The sequence below is a fragment of the Rhea pennata genome, chromosome 13 (assembly GCF_028389875.1).
Source record: "Rhea pennata isolate bPtePen1 chromosome 13, bPtePen1.pri, whole genome shotgun sequence".
Lineage (NCBI taxonomy): Eukaryota > Metazoa > Chordata > Aves > Rheiformes > Rheidae > Rhea > Rhea pennata.
The window spans coordinates 2599511-2621376 of NC_084675.1; the positions used below are offsets into that span (position 1 = coordinate 2599511).

At 68.0% G+C, this 21866-nt stretch overlaps 1 protein-coding gene across 5 annotated transcripts; it reads left to right on the forward strand.

Annotated features, from left to right (window-relative positions):
• Nucleotides 1-1060: 1060 nt before the first annotated feature.
• On the forward strand, nucleotides 1061-15499 carry NDRG4 (NDRG family member 4). Of its 5 annotated transcripts, none has more exons than XM_062586927.1 (17): nucleotides 1061-1221; nucleotides 3552-3643; nucleotides 4760-4804; nucleotides 8609-8714; nucleotides 9490-9610; nucleotides 9842-9904; nucleotides 10131-10191; nucleotides 10559-10645; nucleotides 10745-10801; nucleotides 11072-11175; nucleotides 11675-11731; nucleotides 11818-11869; nucleotides 12243-12290; nucleotides 12563-12598; nucleotides 12832-12883; nucleotides 13383-13421; nucleotides 14030-15499. In XM_062586927.1, exons 1-17 carry the CDS (start codon nucleotides 1185-1187, stop codon nucleotides 14182-14184), a joined length of 1212 nt encoding a protein of 403 aa, XP_062442911.1. In that variant the 5' UTR covers nucleotides 1061-1184; the 3' UTR covers nucleotides 14185-15499. The 5 variants fall into 5 exon arrangements, with proteins under 5 accessions (XP_062442911.1, XP_062442912.1, XP_062442916.1 ...); XM_062586932.1 differs by lacking the exon at nucleotides 1061-1221 and adding an exon at nucleotides 1782-1911; XM_062586928.1 differs by lacking the exon at nucleotides 13383-13421.
• Nucleotides 15500-21866: the final 6367 nt, after the last annotated feature.

Here is a 21866-nt window from a genome sequence, read left to right on the forward strand (position 1 = left end):
CAAAATCTCAACACTCCTGCAGTATCTTGCATGGACCTCTTCTGGTTCCTGGGAACCTGGGCCTCACTCATCCTCCAGGAAACCTTGACTTTCCTGTGCTGACAAGTAAATAACACTCAAATCCAGGATAAATCAGGGTCATTCCCTGGCTCATGCACACAGGGTTTGTGATGGAGATATGAAATGTTTCACCTGGAAACTCCTAGAAAAAACATATAGTAGGGGATGGGAGTGGGCGATACCATGGACACGAGGTCAGTCCGAGGTTCTGGCCCCAGGGAGCGATCTGAAGCAGGACTCCCGAATCCTCCTGTGTGTGCTCAGCATGGGGCTGGGTTTGATGGGGAACCAAGACCATCAAAGGGAGGTTTAAGGGTCCTCAGCATTTTTTGTGTGTGTTGGGGGGGGGGAGTGTTTTGTAGAGGACCAGTTTAGGGGTTTCAGTGGGGTGTCCTGTACAGTAAACTCAGGCAACCTGGGGCTGGGGGCTGTTACATTCTTAATTGTGGAAAAGCAAATTAAAATCTCATCAAATAGGTATATAGGAGGGAAAAAAAGGCAGGTCTGGCTTGGTAGGATCATGGTCGAACCAATGAGCCCAGAATGGGGGACCTATGGCCTCCATGCCCTATACAGAAGGAGGGCGTCCTGCATCTTTGCCACTCTGGGCCTGTCCTTTTCCAGTGCTCTCCAGGCTCCTGGTGGTGTTCCCAGCTCCTGGCTTTGCCTGACCCACATAGTTACCCCACAGCCTCCTGCTGCACCCCAACCAGCTGCCACCCCGCTGACTTCCAGCCTCTGGGGACCCCTTGTCCCCTCCAGGTGCACTGACCGACGCTGCGCTGTGCTCCCAAGGACCCCAGGGCCATCGCTGTCCTTGCGCCTCGGGAGCCCCCTGCTCCCTCGGGGCCCTGCAGGCAGCTGGGCCCCCGGGCAGCGCCGCTCCCCCCGCGGCCCCCGGGCCCGGCCCGGCCCCGTCCCCTCCCTCCGGGTCCGGCGAGGGGAGGAACCGGCCCGGCGCGGGGGCCGTGCCCGGCCTCGCCCCTGCGCCGCCCCGCGCGCCTGGCTCCGGCTCTGGCACCGGCTCCGGCACCGGCACCGGCTCCGGCTCCGGTTCCGGCTCCGCTCGCTCCCCGCGCCGGGGCCCTCCGCGCCCCCCCGGCCGCCCCCCCGGCCTCCCCGGGATGAAGGTGCTCCGGCACAAGATAGAGCTGCTGACAGGTACGGCGCGGCTCCGGCTCCGGCTCCGGCTCCTCTCGGCTCCGCTCCGGCTCCGGCTCCGGCTCCGGCTCCGCTCGGCTGCGCTCGGGCTCCGGCTCCGCTCGGCTCCGCGGGGGCTCAGCCCCGGGGCGGCGGCGGCGGCGGCGGCTCCCGGGGGCGGCTGGAGCCCGGGGCGGCTCCGCGGGGAGCGGCTGCTTCGCTTTCTGCCTTTCTTTCCTTTTTTTATTTTTTTTTGGGGGGGGGCGCTGCTTTTGCTTCACTCTGTGCCGTTTCGGGGGTCGCCCTGTGGCTGCCGCCGCCGCCGGCCCCCCCTCGCCTCGCCGCGTCCGCCGTGTTCCCCTCGCCGGACCGCGGCCGGTGGCTTTGCCACCCCCGAGTGGGTGTCCCCCCCCCCCCCCCGAAACCCCTCAGCCCCCTCCTCCCCCGCCCGCGCCACCACCGCTCGCCTCGGGGGCCCGCGTGACGCCGGGGGGCCACGGGGGGCGAGTGGCCGCAGATGTGCCCTGCGTGACGTGACGCAGGTTGCTTACACCACCGCCTCCTCCTCCTCCTCCTCCTCCTCCTCCTCCGCCCTGCCGGCCCGGGGGGCTCCGGAGCGCCGCGTCCCGCGGGGACCCTGCGCGCCCGCTGTGCCAGACCGGACGGACGCGCGGCGGCCTGCTCCTGCGGATAGCACGACACGGCACCCAGGTGCTGCTGCGGGAGCTGGGGGGGGGGGACGGGGCTGCGGGGTGCCGGGCTTCGCCCCTCACGCCAAGGAGGGCCTTGGGGGGGGGGGATTAACCCCCGCGTTGGTGAGATGGGGCTTCGCCATGCACAGGGTGCAAAGAACCCCCTAGTCCCTGCTGGCGAGCTGGGGCTGCAGGCCCCCCCCCCCCCCAGCTCGCTCCAAGGGAGGGTGGTTTGGAGGGAGAAGGTTTTGGGGGTACGGGGAGGCGAGGGCTGGTGAGGAGGATGACAGCAAGGCAGAGAAGCGCAGGCACCGGGCTGGGACCGTGCCGCCAGCCTGCTGGTGCCCGGGCCCCTGGGGGCTGGGGGTCTTTCCGCCAGGCAGGCAGCGGGGCATGTTTGGGGGAGTGTAGGGGGGAGCGCGTGGGGCTGCTGGGCATCCCTTGGAGCCTCCCCGGGGTGCCTAGCTGCCGGCTCGCTCCCTTCCCGGAGCGGCAGAGCTTGCTCTTGGCAACAGCCGCTGCCGAGACGCCCAGCGCCTCCGCGCGGAGCTCCGAAACCGCCGCGTCTCCCAGCCCGGCGGGGCGTCGCGTCTCCGCCGGCGCAACCCTCGGGCTGCCCGCTGCATCGGCCTCTCCGTAAACTGCCCTGAGCTCTCGCCGACAGCACCCGGCGAGCTCCTTTCCTCCGCTCTCCGCCAGGCGCCTTCGCTTCGCCGCCTGGCACGGGGCCGGCTCGCGCGCCTCCTCCGGCTTCGCCGCCCTGCACCGCTCGGGGAGCCCGGCGGGTCCGGGCCCGCGCGCGCGTCGGCGGCCGCGGCGGGGTCCCGCTCGGCCCGGGAAGGCGGCGCCGCGGGGGCCGCGTTGCAGCGCGCCCCGTGTGCCGCCGTGCCGGGCTGGCATCTCTCGGTGGCGCGCCGAGGCCCGCGACGCCGCGGAGGCTTCACGCCGGCGGCCGCCGCCCGGGCGAAGCGCCCTTTCTGCAGGGAGCAGCCAGCTGGCACAGGCTGCCTGCGCTTCCGACAGGAAACCCGGCCGGAGCGGAGCGGCCGCTGGCGGCCTGGCGCCCGGCTCTCGCGGTCCCGGGAGGCCGCGGCGCGGGGCGAACGCCCCTTTGCCCCACGTCTGCCCGGGCGGCCGCCCGGCCTCGTCCCCTTCAGTTGCCCCGCTGGCATTTCTGGGGCGACTGCAAAGGGTTCGGCGGGGAGCGGACGTGGCGAGGGACCCCGGCCCCCGGCCCACGTGGTTTTGCTCCTGCCAAGCTGGCGACGGAGTGCGCGCAGGGCGTTTTTGGAGGAGGGCAAAGGGGCGCCTTTGGTTCCCACCGCATTGCTCCTCGTTCCGGCTGCCCGGGACAACCTCTGTCTGTCCGCGAGCCAAAAAGTTGCGGTTTCTCTCGGCGGCCAATGCTGGGAGAGGGTCTCGGAGCCCTGCGGGGACCCCGCGGAGGACTCAGTCACCGCTGCGTGGGGGAGAGGGAAACTGAGGCACGGGTTTGTCCCGGGAAACCACCCCCCAGGCTCCTGCTCTCCTGCACGATGCCCTTTCCCAGGGGCTTGGGGAGACGGGTCCCACCTTGCGAGGGGCAGCGTCGCCTCGAGGTGCCCCCCGGGGCTGAGGCCGGGTGCTGGTGGGGTGCTGACGCCTCCCTCCCGCGGGCAGGGCTGCTGCTGCAGGAGATGACCATGGCGGGGCTGCACGAGCTGCGCTTCACCGAGGAGAAGCCGCTGTTGCGAGGCCAGGATGCTGAGCTGGTGAGTTCGCCGGCGGCTCCGGGCCCCGGTGCGGGGCCCACGGGTGTTAACGTGACCTTCCCGCCACGTCCCCCGCGCGCGGCGTGGCGGGGCCAGGGGGGGGAGGGTGGGGGTGCACCGGCTGCGGGGTCCTGCTGCCCCTTCCGTGTGCTCGGCAGCCGTGCCCGGATGGGTGCCTGTGCTGTGGGTGACCGGCATGTATTGGACGCGTGTGTGTGGCTGTGCATGTGTGCACGTGCGTGCCAGTGCCAGGTGTGCAGGCTCTGCTCAAACAGGGGCTCAGGATGCGTGTGTGTGTGTGCGCACATGCTGTGCATGTGTGCCCGTGGTGGGGCACATGTCTGTGTATGCGCACGTGCTTTGGTATTGGGTGCACACGCATGTGTGCACATGTGCTGGTGTTTGCACGCGTGTGCATGCATGTGCTGACATTGGTTGCAAATGTGCGTGTGTCCACTTGGGTGCTGGTACTGGGTGCACATGTGCACTTATGCACATGTATGCTGATATCAGGTGCACACAGGTGTGTGTGCATGTGCTAGTGATGAGTGCATAAGTGTGTTCACATGTATGCACTGGGACTGGGTGCACGTGTGTACACATGTGCTGGTGTTGGGTGCACATATGTGCTGGTATTGGATGCACGTGTATGAATATGCAGACGTGTGCTGATACTGGGTGCACACGTGTGTGAGCGCATGGGTGCTGTATTGCTTGCACTTATGTGTGTGCACACGTGTGCAGATACTGGGTGAGTATGTGTGCACACAAGTGCTGGTATCAGGCGCACAGGTGCGCTCAGGTTGGGTTTATGCATGCGCACCTGTGTGCAGGTTTTGGGTGCAAGCGTGTGCGGGTGTGCAAGCCTGTGGGTGTCGTGTGATGGGGGGGCATTTTGCCCACGTGTTCTGGTATTGCACGCCTGGGTGTGTGCGTGCAGCCGCGTGCAGGTATCGCACACGGGTGCGTGCGAGCGTGGTGCTGACATCCGTGCGCGTGCACGCGGGTGCGGGTGCAACGCGTGCAGCCGCGCGAGCCGGGAGGAGGGCGACACGCGCGAGAGGCGCTGCAGCTCGATCATCCGGACCCCAGCGCTTCCCTCTTCTCCCCCTCCAGGAGAACTCGGACGTGTTCCTGTCCACCGTGGACACGGACTGGAAGGTAGGACGGGGCCGGGCGCCGCCCGCACGCCCTGGGGCGGGGAGGACGCCCGAGCCCGGCGGGGCTCAGCCCCACCGCGCCGCCTGGGCTGGCGCAGGGCGCTGGGTGCTCCCCGGGCCCGTGGGCGGCGGAGCGGGGTGGTGGTGGGGGCGATGCTCCGCTCGGCGCCGGTGGTCGGATGTGGCCGCCGGGGACTTGGCGATGAGCCGGGGACAAAAACCTTTTTAAAACCGGGCTATTGCTTCCCGTAACAAGCGAGCTGCTTTTGCGGCCCCTCTGCCATTGCCATGGCAATGCTTCCCCGGGCGATGCCAGCTCCCCACTTATGTAAGGATGTTTGAAAGCCCCTTTTGGGTTTTTTTTTTTTTTTTTTTTTTTTTTTTGTATTTTTTTCTTCTTTTGGAGAGGGGTGGCGTCACCCTCCGGCCTGCCCACCTTGCCCGGAGAGCACGGGCCCCTCCGTCACCTGCCCGGCTGGGCGCTCGGGCCCTCGCCCTGCTCGCCGCGTCCCCCGGCGTCCCGCTTTGGGGACGGGCGGCGCGGGGCCCCCCACCACTCGAGGGGCGTCGTGCCTTCTGGCGGGGACGCCGAGGTCCCCCGGGGGCGGCCGCGGGCTCCGGCAGGACTCAGCGCGGTTTGGCAGCCGGGCGAGGGGTGCCGGGTGCTGCGGTGGGCGCGAGCGCAGCCCCCTCCAGGCTACCCGTGCCAGGCTCGGGCTGGCGAAGGAAGGAAGATGGAGCGGGTACCGCTCGGCGCCGGGCGTTTTTCTTCGTAAACAAGGGTATTTAGGGCCAATTGGAGCATGAATAATTCCAGCAGCAGCCAATAGCCGGGTGCCGGCTCCAGCGCAGCGCTCGCCCGCAACGGAGGCCGAACCTGCCGGGGCTGCGCGGCGAGGGGGGAGGGCGAGGGAGGGATTAGCGCAGGGCTGGGGCTCCGATATAAATCGAGGCGAGGGGCCGAGCCAGTGCAGAGCTCCGCTTGGCCCCCACCACCGCCGCCGCCGCTGCCGGGACCCGCGCTCGGCCCGCTCTGCCCGCGCATCCTTGCCCGCCCACCTCCTCGCAATGCCCGAGTGCTGGGATGGGGTAGGTACCACTGTGTTCCCCCCCCCCCCACCAACACACCCACCCACCCACCCCTGAACCACCGCCGCCCTCCAAATTGGGCTTTGCGTCACCCCCCCCCCCCCACTCCGCTGCGCCAGGCTGCACCGTCACACCAGCCGGGGCTTGGCTGGGGCTGGGGGGACATCGGCGCGGGGGGGATCTGCCGCCGGGGAGCCCCCTTTCGCCCCCGCCCGCCCCGGCCGGCGCCGGCGCTCCATCCCTGATGCACTGCGGGCATCGGGGCCGCATCGTCCTTGAGCGCGTCCTCCCCGAGCGCGGCGATGCAGCAGGTGGCCGAGGGCCGGCAAGCACCGCCGCGGGCTGCCGGGGGGCTGGGGGCCGGGGCACCCTGCGGGACTGGGGGCCGGGGCACCCTGTGGGGCTGGGGGCCGGCGAGAGGGGCTTGACTTGGCGGCGCTGGAGCAAGCCCTCGGCTGCCTGCCGGGCTCGGCAGTGGCCGCGGCGCCCGGTGGCAGCAGGCCAGCGGGGAGGGTGGCACTGCGGGGAGGGAGGGTGGCACCGGGGGTGGCAGCGCGAGGAGGGGGGCGGCTTGGGTGGGGTGGGGGGGGGAAGAGGCAGGCGGGTGGGTGGGAGCGCTGCAGCGCCCGATAACCTCGCGCTTGCTCGAGCCGGTGGCCCTGCGGCGAAGGGCAGCGCCGCGGGACCCGGCGATGCGGCAGAGGCTGCGGCACGGGCAGGGAGGCGCTGGGGAAGGGGGCGATGTGGGGCTTGGTGCCAGCTCCGGGAAGCCCTTGAGCTGCCCGCAGGCACCGCGCGCCCGCTGAGGATGGGCAGACCCCGGCGAGGACGGGCACCGCCGCGGGGAGACCCCGTTCTCCGGCCGGTTTGCGGAGCCGTGCCCTTCAGAGTCCTTGGCGGCGCGCGGCCCTCGGGAGCGCCGCGTGGGCTGCCGGGCTGGGGGCTCCCCCCCCCCCCCGTGCCATCCCACCCACCGTGCCCGCAGCGGGGACCGCACCGGCTTGGGCACCGCGTCTGCATGCATCCCCAGCCAGGGTGGCACCTGCGGCGCCGGGAGCATCGCCGCCACCGCCAGCGTCCCCCGGGGCTTCGAGGTGACCGCCAGGCAGCGGACGCGGGGGTTTGGAGGGGACCGCTGGTCCCTCGCCCCGTCCTGCCCTGAGTGGGTGCCTTGGTGGGTGCCAGCCCCCGGCTACGAGAATCACTGGGTGCAGCACGTGGGGGGCTGGAGGTCAGTGGTCCCCCCGACACCTCCGCCCTCTCCGGCGCCTGGGTCCTCCCGGGTGTCTCCTCCTCTCCCGGGCTGCAGCAGGGATGGGAGGTGGGAGAGTGTGGCCGGGAAGGAGCCGGCCCCAGCCCGCTCGAATCCCCCCGCTGTAGTGCCCCCCCCATCTCCCTCCCAAGCAGCGGGTACCCACCCTCCCAGCCAGGGAAACCGAGGCAGGGGGCAGTCCTGCTCTCTGCAGGGTGTCACAGCCCCTTCAGACCAAGGGCTTTTTAAGTCATTTTTAGCTGTCATTAGGGGGCAGGATGCAGCGTTTCCAAGCGAGGTGTTCAGGATTCAACCTCGATATATTTGCCCCAGATGCAGCAAATCCAGGCCAGCTGGCCTGCTCTGTGATCCGCCATCCTGTCCCCAAAACTGCCCTGGTCTCGTGTGCTCCTGTGCCAAGTCCTCCCATCCCATCCCATCCCATGGTCCTCATGTCCCATCCCACGATCTGCCCTCCCTCAGGCTCCCCAGCCCATCCCAAGTCCTCTCATCCCTTCCCTCCTGCCTCAACACCCTACCCCATCCCATGATCCCATCCCATGATCCTCCTAAATCCTCCTATCCTATCCCAAATTCTCCCATACTGTCCTATCCTCTGGTTCATATGTCCCCTGCCATGGTCATCTCATCTCATGATCCTCCTGTCTCAAATCCTCTTGTCCCAAAACCTGCATCCCATTTCATGTCCTCCCATCCTCTTCAAAATCCCCCATCTCATCGCATCCCATCGCATCCCATCCCATCCCATCCCATCCCATCCCATCCCATCCCATCCCATCCCATCCCATCTCTCGGGCCTCCTGAGCCATCCCAGGTGCCTCCTCTTCCTTGGACCCTTTCCTGGGGCATGAGGGCACATTTCCCAGTTGCTGCTCCTGGGTGGCCTCCTGTGCCTCGGTTTCCCTGTTGAAGGAATCTGGGAGAGGGTGTCCGAGTCTATGGAGTCCACAGGGTGCTATTAACTATGCAGAAGGCAGGTCCAGCCTGGGACATCCCCATGCCACAAGTCGGTGGGGACTGGGAGCGTACTCGGGGAGGACAGTATATACGTGACTCGTTCTGCCTTCTGCCGCTGGCTGGGATGCGGAGCTGCCCGGAGCTCGGGGTTTTCCCGGGACGGCTGCTCCCGTTTTCCTCTGTGCACTATCGGCAGGCTGGCCTTGCTGCCGTGGCTGGGGGGATCCCAACCTTTCCTGTAGGGGCAGCTATAGGGGCTGGCGGGGAGGCACTTGCTTGCGCCCCATCCCCATGGGGAAGAGGGTTCGGGTGCTCGGGAAGCACCGGAGAGCCCCGGCTGCACGGTGCCGGGGGCTCCGTGTCGCTCGCCTTCCCCTTCCTCTCGGCTCGCAGCCCTGGGGAGGCAGCGGGAGCTGCACGCTGGGGCAGGAGGGGGGCTTCCAGGGAGGGGGAGTGTCACCCCATTCCTCCTTCCCCCCCCCCCAGGAACATGACATCGAGACGCCCTACGGGCTGCTGCACGTGGTCATCCGGGGCTCCCCCAAGGGCAACCGCCCGGCCATCCTGACCTACCACGACGTCGGCCTCAACCGTAAGCGTTGCCCCCTCCCTCCCAGCTGATCCCCTTGGTATTCAGAGCACGGCTCCCCCCCCCCGCCCCGGCTTGCAGCGGGGCTTAGCAGAGGCCGGGATTAGCGGCCGCTGGAGAGGCAGGGAAGGAAGGCGCCGCAGGGTGGGTGCCGCGCACCCCGCTGCCCGGCTCCCTGCGAGCCCCAGCCGGGACGCCGGGGCCCCGTGGCAGTGGGGGAAGGCGTCTCCCTCCCCGCTGGTGCCTGGGTCGCCGGCCCGGAGCCTGCACGTGAGCTGCCTCCCGATCGAGGCAGCGCCGGTGCAGCCGGGCACGCGTCACGCTGGGCGTGAGCAGGGCTCCAAAAGCAGCCCCCGGCTACAACAACCCCCGCGGCGGTCGCAGCAGGACGTGACCACCGGGCCCCGTACGCGGCAACGTCGGCGCGGTTTCCAAGCAAGGAGATTTGCAGCCGTGGCTCAAATCTCCTGTTTGCCTGAGTCCTTGCAGGGGATTTTGGGTCGCTAATCCTGCCGGCGGCCGAGGGGCAGCGGGCAGCAGCGCCTGGCCCAGAGCAACCCTGCGTTTCGCTGGCCTGTGGGGGGACATCCCCGTGCCCGGGGGCTAATGAGCTGGGGAGTAATTAGTCTGCGAGCAGCGTTGCCACCTCTCTTCTTTTACCTGCCCCCCTGCCCTTCAGAAAGGCATGGGGAGGGCTTTGGTGGCGCGTCGGCTCCCAGCCGAGGGGCAGCGGGGACGCCGGGGCGTCCGGTCCCTGATCTCTGCCCGCCCTCGACAGACAAGCTCTGCTTCAACACTTTCTTCAACTACGAGGACATGCAGGAGATCACGAAGCACTTTGTGGTGTGCCACGTGGACGCGCCGGGCCAGCAGGCAGGAGCCTCGCAGTTCCCCCAGGGGTAGGTGCCCCTGGCCCTGCCCAGCCAGGTCCCCTCACCGCCCACGGGGATGTCGCTGCCCCGTGGGGTAGCTGTGCCCTGCCTGCAGGTTGCTGCCGGCCTTGGCATCCCCACCGCCCGCTGCCCCGGAGCACGCTACGGGGTGCCCTGTGGGTGAGCGCCTGGGTGGCATCTCCACTTCTGCCCCTCGCTGGCCCCGTAACCGCCGTCTTCTGCCTCGCCGTGTCGCAGGTACCAGTACCCGTCCATGGAGCAGCTGGCTGCCATGCTGCCCAGCGTGGTGCAGCATTTCGGGTGAGTCCTGCCGCCTCTGCCTCCCCGACCGCCTGGGTCCCGGGTGCCAGCCGAGGATGCAGGCCACAGAGCTGGGGGGCCGGAGGCAAGGGCATGTGGGTGGGGGGTGGATCGTACCCATAAGCTAGGACCTTGCCTGTCTTTTGGGCTCCACCGCAGGACTCGCAGTGGGCAGAAGGGTGCCCGAGCCTGCCGGCCCCCCCGCACTCACCTCTCTGCCTTCCAGGTTCAAGTATGTGATCGGCATCGGCGTTGGGGCAGGAGCCTACGTGCTGGCCAAGTTTGCGGTGAGTCCGGCTTGAGGACAGGGCGGGAATTGTCCGTTGCCTGCAGCCACCCGCGGACGCAGCGGGAGCTGACGTCCACTGGCATGCTGTGCTGCTGGGAAGGCACCCGGAGCGCCGGGGCGGCGGTGCCGTGGCCGTGCTGTGCCCTGCAACTGGGCCACGCGCGCTGCCGCTGCCAGCACAGGGCTGCACGTGCTCTGCGGCGCTGCCGAAAGCCCCGGGGCTCAGGGGGTGCCAGAGCACCGCAAAGCCGGGGCCCCCCCAGCTCTGTTAGTGCGGCTGCTGGTGGACAGCGCTGCGGCGGGGGGGGGACTGCGCCGGCGCATCCCCCCTTCCCACCGCACATCACGGCCCTGGCTTGGTGCAGCTCATCTTCCCCGACCTGGTGGAAGGGCTGGTCCTCATGAACATCGACCCCAACGGCAAAGGCTGGATCGACTGGGCGGCTTCCAAGGTGAGCTCAGCCCCGGCGGCGCGGCGTCCCCGTCCCACGCCGTCCCGCGGGGCCGGGGCAGCCGGCGGCCGTAACTGAGTGCCTGTGCTCCGGCCGCAGCTCTCGGGCCTCACCAGCACGCTGCCGGACACGGTCCTGTCCCACCTCTTCAGCCAGGTAAGGGCCGCCCGTGCTGCCCTCTGCCCACCCGCTGCCCACTGTGGGGCTCAGCCCCGACTGTGTCTGTGTGTGGCTTGTGCCCGCGTCCTGCCCAGGCGCGATGCCGGCAGCACGACTGTGCCGAGCCGTGGGGCGCCAACATGGTGCCCCTCCGGCCTGCTGGTGGGGACCACATGGGCAGGCTGCGGGAGAGCGGGATGGTCCCTTCGGTGCCCGGCAGCGGGTGCCCTGCCTGGGCAAGGCTGAGCTCCGTCCCTGCCGGCGCAGGAGGAGCTGGTGAACAACACGGAGCTGGTGCAGAGCTACCGGCAGCAGATCAGCAGCGTGGTGAACCAATTCAACCTCCAGCTCTTCCTCAACATGTACAACAGGTGGGCACCCAGGGGCTCCCCGCCGGGCTGAGTGGGGTGAGGCACCCATGGGTGGCCCCAAGGGCTCCAAAGAGACCTCGGTCCCAGCTGGGTGCTGCTGTCACCCTCGCAGGCCTTTTAGCAGAGCGAGGCAGGTGCCTGGTGCTGCCCCGGGGATGGAGGTGGTATGGGGATGGTGGTTCCCATGCCAGAGCCCTTGCCATGGCCCAGAGCCCATGGCCACAGGTGCATGTGCCCCCGTCTCCCTCTGCGCTGGGTCCTGGCACGGTGGCCCATGCATGCGGGTCGGTGGGGGCTTTCCCAGCTTGGCTGGGTGCTGTGTCCCACGGCGCAGGTGCAGCGATGGAGGATCACTGTGGGGCTCTCCATCTGTGGGGTGGTGGGTCGATGGGGCGGAGAGCTACTCCCCCAGTGCTGGCAATGCCCTGGCTATGCAGTACGGTGTCGGTGGCAGCACCTGCCCACGGGGCTCATGCCGGCCCCCTTTCACCTCCGCCAGCCGCAGGGACCTGGACATCAACCGGCCCGGGACTGTGCCCAATGCCAAGACGCTGCGGTAAGAGCCATGCCAGTGCGGGGGCCCTGGGGCAGGCGGCCCCCATGCCAGGCCCTGACTGCGCTCCTTCCTCCTCCCATTTCCAGCTGCCCCGTGATGCTGGTGGTGGGAGACAACGCGCCCGCCGAAGAGGGGGTGGTGAGTAGCGGGGTAACGCCGTGCCGCCTGCCGGGGTAGCACGTGTGCGGGCACCACGCAGGGGCACGCTCACGCTCACATTTGCTGCATGCTCAGACGTGTGCAAACGCCTGCATGCAGGTGCACACGTGCATGCCCATGTGTGAACCTGCCCACATGCACGTGCATTTGCACACTCAGCCATGTTTGCACACACCCAGCGAGTGCCATGCATGCGCAGGCATACTTACACGTGCACCCTCGGATGTGTTTGTGCCCATGCGCACTCCCTGCTTGGCCACGTGTGCACAAACAACTGGTGGCGGCACCCATGGGCTCCTTCTCCCAGGCTCAGGCCACCCCGGGCTGCTACTAAGGTCCCTCTCACCCACAGGTGGAGTGCAACTCCAAGCTGGATCCCACCAACACCACCTTCCTGAAGGTAAGCAGGTGGTGTGGAGGGGTGTGTGGGGGGGGGGTGGCAAGGTGGCCCCCACTGCCCAGACAGTGCCCCTTTGCCCTGCACCTCTTGGTGGGCAATGGGGAGTGCCAGGGTGCTCCCAGCCCAGGTCCGTGCAGGCTGGAGGCAGTGGGGGAGCAGGGTGGCCCTGGCAGTGCCGAAGGGGACCCTGTGATGGCCTCCTGCTAGCGGGTGCCAGGGGTCAGGGTGGGGGCAGAGGGTCCCCCCTACTAACCAGGCCCTTCTCTCTGCAGATGGCTGACTCCGGTGGGCTGCCCCAGGTCACCCAGGTGAGCCCTCCCCCCACCCAGTTCCCCCCAGCAACTGGGTAGACTGGGTGCTGGTGCATGCCCTGGAGCTGCCCCTTGTTAGCAGGCGCTGGGGTGTGGTTGGGTGTGGGGTCCCCGTGCGGGGGACACCCCCAGCTCCTCACCTGGCCAGGGGGGGACTGGGGTGGGGGTGGGGCAATGGGGGTCTCGGCCCCAGCACGGCCCCAGCTCAGCCTGCTCTCTCACCCCTCCAGCCCGGCAAGCTGACCGAAGCCTTCAAGTACTTCCTGCAGGGCATGGGCTACAGTGAGTGTCGGGGCCGCGGGGGCCGGGCAGGCGCCCGCGGGCGCGCGGGCGGGTGTGTGTGCAGGTGCCGCCGCGGGAGACGAGCCCCGTGCGCCGGTGTGCAAGATGTGCACGGCCTCCTGCACAGCGGAGGAGCGTGGGTGCGCGTGTACAGGCTCAGCGGGCAGATGTGGGTGTAGGAGCGCTGCGTGGCCATACAGGGCCTGGGTTCGTGTGCACGCTCACGCGCGTGTGCAGGGAGGTGTGCATAGAGGCGCTGTGTGTGTGCACATGCGCACAGGCGTGTGGAGCCCGTGTGCGCGTGTGCGGGTCTGGCCGCAGCTCTGAGCGCACAGGCGCACGCGCGTGCCCAGGTTGGCACGCAGCCCTGCGTGTGCGCGCAGGCCCACGTGCACAGGCGAGTGGGGCCGGGCCGCAGCTCCCGGCCCCGCGCAGCGCCCGCCGCGGCTGACGCTCTCTCTCTGCCCTCGCCACCCTTCTCCCTCTCCGTCCCGGCCAGTCGCCCACCTGAAGGATCGGAGGCTGAGTGGAGGCTCAGGTACCGCTCGGGGCTGCTCGGCCCGTGCCCATCGCTGCATGGTGCCCGCCTGGCCCTGGGCCCGCCAGCCCACCTGCAGCCCCACGCTCGCGGGGCCCGGGGACCCCCGCCCGCTGCCCGGGCACCTTTGGGAGCAGCCGGACCCTGGGCCGCCCTTCCCAGCTAGGTGCCCTCTGCCTTGCTCTGCTTTGACCGGGTAGGGGGGTGCCCCACTGCCGCCTACGCTGGCGGGGTCCCCCCGGCCCTCCGCTAGCTGGCCGGGGACTGTGGCTGCCGGCACCCCGGCAGGAGGAGGGAGGTGCCCGCCCTGCAGGGCCAGCAGGGCCCCCGGCCCCGCTCGCCCTGGGGCACCATGGCCAGGGGAGTCCCTGCTGCCGGGTGCCCAGGAGATTTCCGAGCTGTGCCGGGGGCGCAGCCGGCCCCGGGGCGCCCCGTGCCTGCTCGCCGCCGGCCTCGAGCTGCTCGTCCGCTCGTGGCACCGCATGCTGCAAGCTTGTGTCCGGGGGCCTGGCGGTGGCAGCAGTGGCTTTGCTCGCGCGGGGCAGCAGCGGCTCGGGTCCTTCTGGCTTTCCAGAGGGAGCTGAGCACCCCGGTGCCATCTCTCGCAGTGCCCTCGGCCAGCATGACCCGCCTGGCGCGCTCCCGCACGGCCTCCCTCACCAGCGCCAGCTCCGTGGACGGCGCCCGCCCGCGTGCCTGCACCCACTCGGAGAGCACTGAGGCCATGGGGCAGATCAACCACACCATGGAGGTGTCGTGCTGAGGCCCGTGCCCGCCGCCCACGTCTCCTCCGGAGCCATCTCCCGTCCGTCAGCATCCCGCCAGCCCCCGCCTGCCCCGGCTCGGCCGCCCTCCGCCCGGGCCCGTCGTGCCCTCGGGGCGGATTCGTCGTCTCGGCCACCCTCGGCCTTTTCCCCCTCCTCGCCGGCACCGGAGGCCTCCCACGGGTGTTCTGCGGGCGTGGGGACCCCACAGTGCCTGGCTTTGCCCGCAGGTGGCCATGGCATGGGCCAGCTCCCCGCCGTGTCCCCCAGCTCCCCCCTGCCCCCAGCATCTCGCCCACGCACCGAGCGGGGCATCTCTCAAGGGCTCAGCTCCCCCGAGCCCCAGGCCCCGCAGCCAGCCACCGGCTCCGGATGCCTCCCGCTCGGCACGGAGAGCCGTGTCATCCCATAATGCCTCCACGGGCCGCCTGGCCTTTGCCACCGGCCCCAGCCCGCCCCGCGGGCCACCGAGCGCAGCTCCTCCCACGCCTGCCGCCAAGGAGCCCCCCGCTCGGGGTGCGCGGGGGGGAGCCACGTCCTTGCGGGTGCTGCCACGGGGGTCGAGCAGAACCGGCCCAAAACCCAAGCAGCTGCAAAGCATCTGGCCGCAGGGACAGCAGGTGTCACCTGCTGTACACACACACAGGACACACACATGTACACCCACACACACTCGCACCCCGCCATCGACTGGCCACCCCAAAAGGCCACTGTCCCCATTTGCCCCCTTCTTCGTTCTGCCGTGTGCTTCCTTCTCGGTGTGACTCTGAAAGCTAAGTAGCTCCTTTTTACTGTAGAAAGCCGCTGCGATCTCTTGTTTTCTCGGCGTGTCCTTCCAGATTATATATATAAATACCTATACATAATATACATATATATATATATATATGGTTTTCCAGTCCCTGCCCTTTTGAGTTCGTTCTCCCTTGCGCTCTTGTACAAGCGGTAACGTGTGGTTTCCCCTCGGAGGTGCTCTGGCCGTGCTTGCCTTTAGTTCTCTCCCAGGTTTTGTTGGGTCAGTTTGGTTTTCCTTGGTGATTAATTTTTTTTTTTTTTTGAAGGTTGTTTTTGTTTTTTTTATTTCCTGGTCGTGGTGGAATTTAATGTTTTTCTTTCCCCCCGTCCTCTTCCTCCAGTCTGAGCACACCGTGGTTTTCTCACGGCGGCATTGAGGCCGTGGTACTCGCACGAGACGGCAAATTGTAAACCGGATTTACCTAACTCGTTGCTGTAGAGAGGATTTACTGTGTTGGAAAAGAAAAAATACCAAGAAAAAAAAACAAAGCAAAAGCTAATAAAGCCAGTAAGAACGTGCTGGGCTCTCCTTGAAAGCTGGCTGCCGGTGGCATGAGCAGGTCCGTGACTTTAGCAGCCCAGCCTGCAGGAACCTGGCTGGGAGTTGGGTCTGGGATGCACATGGATTGGAAGCAAGGAGCACGAAGGGGACGGAGCAGGGAGCCAAGGGACAGAGGGTGCCCAGGGAGGGGAAACGGCACCCCAGGGTGTGCATGGAGGGCAACTGGGGGGAGCTCTCGGGAACATGTGGAAGAGGAAGGCGGCAGACAGCTGGGTTCTCTTTGCCCTGGCCACCTGCCTGCATTTAGGGCCAGGTCCCCATGCAGGGGGCATGTGTCCCCCCCGGAGCTGGGCCGAGCCGTGGACAGGAAGCTCGGGAGTCTCTGCTGGTGGGTTTGCAGGGGAGGGCATTCTGCTTGTCCCCCTGCCTTGGGGTCTTCTCTGGGTCCCTCTCCTTCCTCCGCCTTTAGGTTTCTCTGTTGCTGCCCCCCTCTCTCCGACTTGCGGGGGGGGGGGTCTCCCTCCTGCCCCTTCTCTCCTTCTCCTTTCAGCACTGGGTTCTCCCTCCTCTGGCCTCAGAGGGGGGGTCCTTTGGGGGCCCCTCTCTTCTCTGGGGTGCCCACAGCCTTGGTGAGCCTCATCGGGCAAAGAGGGGGCTGCGGTGAGCGGTCCTAGGGCAATCTGCGCCGAGCGTCTCTCCTCTGCCGGGCCCCAGGACTGCGGCCGCTGCAGGGGCAGCGGGGATGGCCAAGGGGCCAGGCCGGGCGAAGGCAGAGCTGCTGCTCGCAGGGACGCGCTGCTGCTGCCTTGCCCGTCGGAGCAGAGCTGGGCCGAGGCCAGAACCCCGCCGCTCTCGGTGCCCTGGCCCTTGGCAGCGACGTGCGCGGCAGCCGGGCAGCCTGCCCCTCTCCACAGCTGCCCCCACAGCGCCGAGCCCGGGGTGCCGGTGGCGGCAGTTCTCGCGCCCGGAGCCCCCTCAGCCCTAGGGCCAGCAGGGAAGTCCGAGCTGCCTCCCAGGCTGCCCCGGAGGCTCTGTTTCGGCCTCCTGGCGCAAAGCGGGGGCGGCCGCAGGGCCCTCGCCACCTCCGCCTGCCCCCCCCCCCCCCGCCCCCGGCCGGCCCTGGCACACCCTGTGCACGCAGGCCTCTGCAGGGTGAAAAACCGCACAAATTTTATTTTCCCGCTGACAGAGCTGATCTCGGTGGGGGCTGCCGACAACTTCCAGAGCGCTTCGGGCGAGCGCAGTTTCCGTCCTCGACCCGCCCTGCTGGCTCCCGCCTCGGGGCCGGCGGCCGAATGTCTCTGCTGCAGTGGCCGGTTCCGCGTGCTCCTTCCCCCAGCTTCGGCCCTGCGGTTTCTCCTGCCCGTCCTCGCTCCCCCGATGCTGCTGGGGGCTCTGTGTTTAATCGAAGGAGCCTTTGCTCAGGCAATGCAGCCCCAGGACCTTCAGGATGGCCTGCCGCACGGCGCCGACGCTCGGGGAGAGCCGCTGGCCCATGTAGATGACCGCTCCCCTGGCATCGCTCAGGCGCCACAGCCTGCCGCGCGTGTCCCACCCTCGCTGCTGCTTTTCTTCCGGCCCGCTGTCGTCGTCCTTCTCCGGAGGGGACGGCTCGGGCCGCGGCTCTGCGTGCGGCTGGGTGGCCCGGGGAGGGCAGGGCGGACGAAGAGCGGGGAGCCGAGCGCGGGTCTCCGCGCGGGGCCGTTCGGGGGCCGAGAGCGGTGCCCGGGGCGCGTGCGCTCCCAGCGCCTCCCCGGCCGAGCCCCACTGGCGCTGCAGCCGCTTCGCCCGGACGTGGAGCTCCAGGGCCTCGCGGGCCTCCTCCGGCAGGAACAGGGCCTCCGCGGTGTGGAAGTACTTGGGGGCCGCGGCGGAGCGCGGCGGCGGGGGGGCTGCGGGGGGCTCCGCGCTGCGGACGGACACCTCGCGGGATCGCTGCGCCGCGGCGGGGAAGCTTCCCAGGCGGATCTCCAGGCACTTCTTCGTCACGTGCATCTGCAGCCTCCTCCTGAAAGGCTCTTCCAGCCGCAGCCCGGACGCGGGGCGAGGATCGGCGCCCCCGAGCAGGCTGCCAGCCCCGTGAGCCGGGCACGCGCCCGGGACGGCGGGCGAGCCGGCCCGGGGGCTGTGTCCCCTCCGGAGGCTGCAGCCCGCCGAGGAGGGCGACGGCGGCCGGCTGGAGGCCCCGGGGCTCTGCCACGCCGCTGCCCGCAGCCGCCACTGCCGCCGCCACGCGGCCTCGCTGCAGGGTCTGCAGCTGAGGTCGTAGCACAGGAAGGCGCCCGGGCCCTTGCAGCCGGACGCCCACTGCTCATCGCCTGCAATACAACACAGCGGGGGGCTGGGGCACTCTGAGCAGGGCCGCGGGTGCTGCCCCACGCGCAGCCCCACGGCCGCCTCCCGGCTGGGCACAGGACCTTGCTGGGCACGGGGCCGGAGGCAGCGCTCGGCGCTGCAGAGCAGAGCTGGGCTGGGGCCGGGTGCGGGAGCGGGAGCAGGAGCAGGGCAGCCCTCCCCTTCCCGGGGCCGGGAGCCAGGGAGCGCAGAGCAGAGCCCCGTGCCGGGAACTGCCCGGCCCCACGGACAACCCCTCCCACACCCTCCTGCCAGCCGGCCCCATGGCAGAGGATCAGGGACGCAGCAGGGGCCCTGGGGATCCAGGACAGCCCGCGACTGGGCAGGGCTTGGAGCCCCCAGCAGGGTCGCACAGGTCAGTGGGGCAGAGGCGGACGGGGCACCCCATAGCCCAGCACCCTGGGGCGAGGCTTGTCCCAGAGCAACCCCCCGGGGACAGCGGCTCTCCCCACGCGTCAGCCCAGCTCCCGCGGGCCCCATGGGGCCGTGAGCCCCGCAGGGCGGGCACGCCGTCCCCAGCGGGAGCCAGCGCCCGGGCAGCGCAGCCTCACCTGAGTCCTGGGCGCCCCAGCGCCTCCCCCGGCGCCGGCTCCAGGGAGAGACCTGCGGGCACGAGAGCATGGGGGGGCACCGGGAGCGTGGCCTGGGCCGAGCCCGCGGCGCCCCGGCCCCCCACCCGCCGCGCTCCTGGGTCCCCACCAGCCCCGATCCCGCTGCGGGCGGGAGAAGGGCTGCTCCCGGGGCCTCTCTCCTACCTGGCGGCGTTGGCCAGAGCCACCGCTCAGGACGGTCCAGAGCACCAGGAGCAGCAGGACGCCGGGGCAGAGGCCGAGGAGGCGGCCGCAGCCCTGGACTAAGGAGATCCAGCCGTGCTGAGCCAGCCCCACGGCGTGCAGCATGGCAGGGCCGAGGGCACGGGAGCAGGCGCAGCCCTTGGGAGCTGCTCCGGCCTCCCCACGCAAACCCTCGGTGACCACTGTCCCGGGCCGGGCCGGCGAGGTCACCGCTGCCGCGGTGCTGTGACATCTCTGAGCGCATCAGAAAGCCCCAGCAGCGGGGACGCCCGGGGCGGGGGGCGAGGGGAAGCGGGCGCCGGGCACCCGGCTGCCACGGGGACCGCGGGGAAGGGCCCAGAACCGCAGGGTGGTTGAGGGCGGCAGGGACCGCCGGAGATCAGCTAGCGCGACGCCCCTGCTCAGGCAGGGTCACCCAGCGCACGTCGCCCACGACCGAGGGCAGGCGGCTTCTGAGCGGCTCCAAGCCCAGAGACTCCACAGCTCTCGGGGCAACCTGCTCCACTGCTCCCTGCCCCTCCCCGCACGGCAGTTTTCCCTTCCGTTCAGGCAGAACTTCCCCGGTTTCAGTTTGTGCCCGTTGCCTCTCGTCCTGTCGCTGGGCCCCACTGAGAAGAGCCTGGCCCCACGCTCTTGACCCCTTCCCTTCAGGGGTCTATACACGTTGATAAGGTGCCCCCGCCGGCTGGGCCCCTCCAGGCCGAAGCAGCCCCAGCTCGCCGAGCCTCTCCTCGCAGCAGAGACGCTCCAGGTCCTTCGTTATCTCAGCAGCCCTTCGCTGCCCCTCTGCCAGTAGCTCCACGTCTGCCCCGCGCTGTGGAGCCCAGCCCTGGGCAGAGCACTCCCGGTGGGGCCTCCCCAGGGCTGCCTAGAGGGGGCAGAAGAAGCCCCCAACAGCGGGGACACCTGGGGGTGGGGGCGCAGGAGGATTCCGGCGACGGTCGCCCGGCTGCCCCAGGCAGCAGGGGCCACGAGAGAGGGCAGAGCCAGACGACCCGCAGCCACACTGCGCAGAGGGCAGTGGAGGCCGCATGCGGCGTTAGGCGGGCACGGAGGACCCAGAGGGCAGGGGCCGGAGATGTTGCCTTGGACCACGTGCCACGGGTCCCTGCCGGGCTCTGGCTTTGTGTTTGCGCTTTGCTCCCGAGGCCCCCGTGCTCTGTGCACATTGCAGGAGCTGCAAACATAACCCGGCCCGGGGCGATACAGCCGGCGTGCGGCTGCCGAGGGCGTCCTGCCCTGCGCCGGCCCCGTAACTGCCGTCTCCTGCCTCCCCGTGTCACAGAATCACAGCATCGCAGAATGGGTAATATCAGAAGGGACCTCTGGAGATGATCTAGTCCAATCCTCCTGCTCAAGCAGGGTCACCTAGAGCATCTTAGACAGGGTTGCATTCAGACAGGCTTTGAGTATCTCCAGAGAAGGAGACTCCACAGCCTCGCTGGGCAACCTGGTCCAGTGCTCCATCACTCTCACAGTGAGGAAATTCCTCCTCATATTCAGGTGGAACTTCCTGTGGTTCAATTTGTGCCCGTTGCCTCTACTCCTTTTGCATGGGACAACTGAAAAGAGTTTGTCCCCATCCCCTTGACACCCTCCCTTCACGTACTTATACACATTGATTAAATCTGCCCTCAGTCTTCTCTCCCCGAGGCTAAACAGGCCCAGCTCTCGCAGACGTTCCTCAGACGGCAGATGCTCCAGCCCTCTGATCATCCTCGTAGCCCTGCGCTGGACTCTCTCCAGTAGCTCCATGTCTCTTGTCCTGGGGAGCCCAGAACCGGACACAGTACTCGAGAAGAGGCCTCACCAGGGCTGAGGAGAGGGGCAGGATCACCTCCCTCTACCTGCTGGCAACTCTCTTCCTAATGCACCCCAGGAGACCATTGGTCGTCTTGGTCACAGAGGCACACTGCTGGCTCATGGTCAGCTTGTCATCCACCAGCACTCCCAGGTCCTTCCCTGCAGAGCTGCTCTCCACAAGCTCAGCCCCCAGCCTGTACTGGGGCATGGTGTAATTCTCCCTAGGTGCAGGACTCTGCACTTGCCCTTGCTCAGCCTCAGGAGGGTCCTCTCTGCCCAGCTCTCCAGCCTGGCCAGGTCTCTCTGGATGGCAGCACAGCCCTCAGGTGTGTCAGCCACTGCTCCCAGCTTGGGATCATCAGCAAACTTGCTGAGGAGGCGCTCTGTCCCCTCATCCAGGTCCTTGATGAAGAAGCTGAACAGGATGGGACCCAGCACTGACCCCTGGGGGACGCCACTAGGCACAGGCCTCCACCTAGACTCCACGCCACTAAGCACAACCCTCTGAGCTCTGCCTTTCAGCCAGCTCTCAAGCCACTGTCCACTCATCTAACCCACACTTCCTGAGCTCATCTAGGAGCATGTTACGGGAGACAGTGTGGAAAGCCTTGCTCATGTCAAGGGACACAATGTCCACTGCCCTCCCCTCATCTACCCAGCCAGTCACTCCATCAGAGAAGGCTATCAGATGGCTTAACCAGGATTTCCCCTTGGTGAATCCATGCTGAATACTCCTGATCACCCTCTCTTCTTCCATATGCTCATATGCTTGGAGATGACATCCACAATGAGCTGTTCCATCCCCTTTCCAGGGATGGAGGTGAGGCTGACCGGCCTCTAGTTGCCTGGGTCCTCCTTCTTGCCCTTTTGGAAGGCTGCAGTGACATTGGCTTTCTTCCAGTCCTCAGGCACCTCTCCAGTTCTCCATGATCTTTCAAAGATGATGGAGAGCGGCCTGGCAACAACATCTGCCAGCTCCCTCAGCACCCGTGGGTGCATCCCATCAGGGCCCATGGATTTGTGGATGTCAGGTTTGCCCAGAAGTTCTCTAATCCTACCCTCAGCAACCAAAGGAAAGGCTTCCTTTCGCCACGCTCCCTCCCTTGTCTGGATGCTCTGGGATTCTTGAGGGCTGCCCTTAGCAGTGAAGACGGAAGCAAAGGCGGCATTCCGTAATTCTGCCTTCTCTGGAGCCTTCGCCACCAGGGCCCCCTCCCCATTCAGTGGCAGGCCCACATTTTCCCCAGTCTTCCTCTTGCTGCTCATGTACTTGAAGAAGCCCTTCTTGTTGTTCTTGACATCCCTTGCCAGACTCAATTCCAACTGGCCCTTAGCCTTCCTCGTCGCATCGCTCCACACTCTGGCAGCATTCTTATAATGCTCCCAAGTAGCCTGGCCCCTCTTCCACGTTCTGTGAACTTTCCTCTTCTGT

Excerpts from the sequence above, each read along its gene's own strand:
- NDRG4 (XM_062586927.1), top strand. The coding sequence starts at position 1,185 with ATGAAGGTGCTCCGGCACAAGATAGAGCTGCTGACAG. Across the intron at positions 4,805-8,608 it reads CCGTGGACACGGACTGGAAG|GAACATGACATCGAGACGCC; the intron begins GTAGGACGGGGC and ends CCCCCCCCCCAG. Across the intron at positions 8,715-9,489 it reads CCACGACGTCGGCCTCAACC|ACAAGCTCTGCTTCAACACT; the intron begins GTAAGCGTTGCC and ends CGCCCTCGACAG.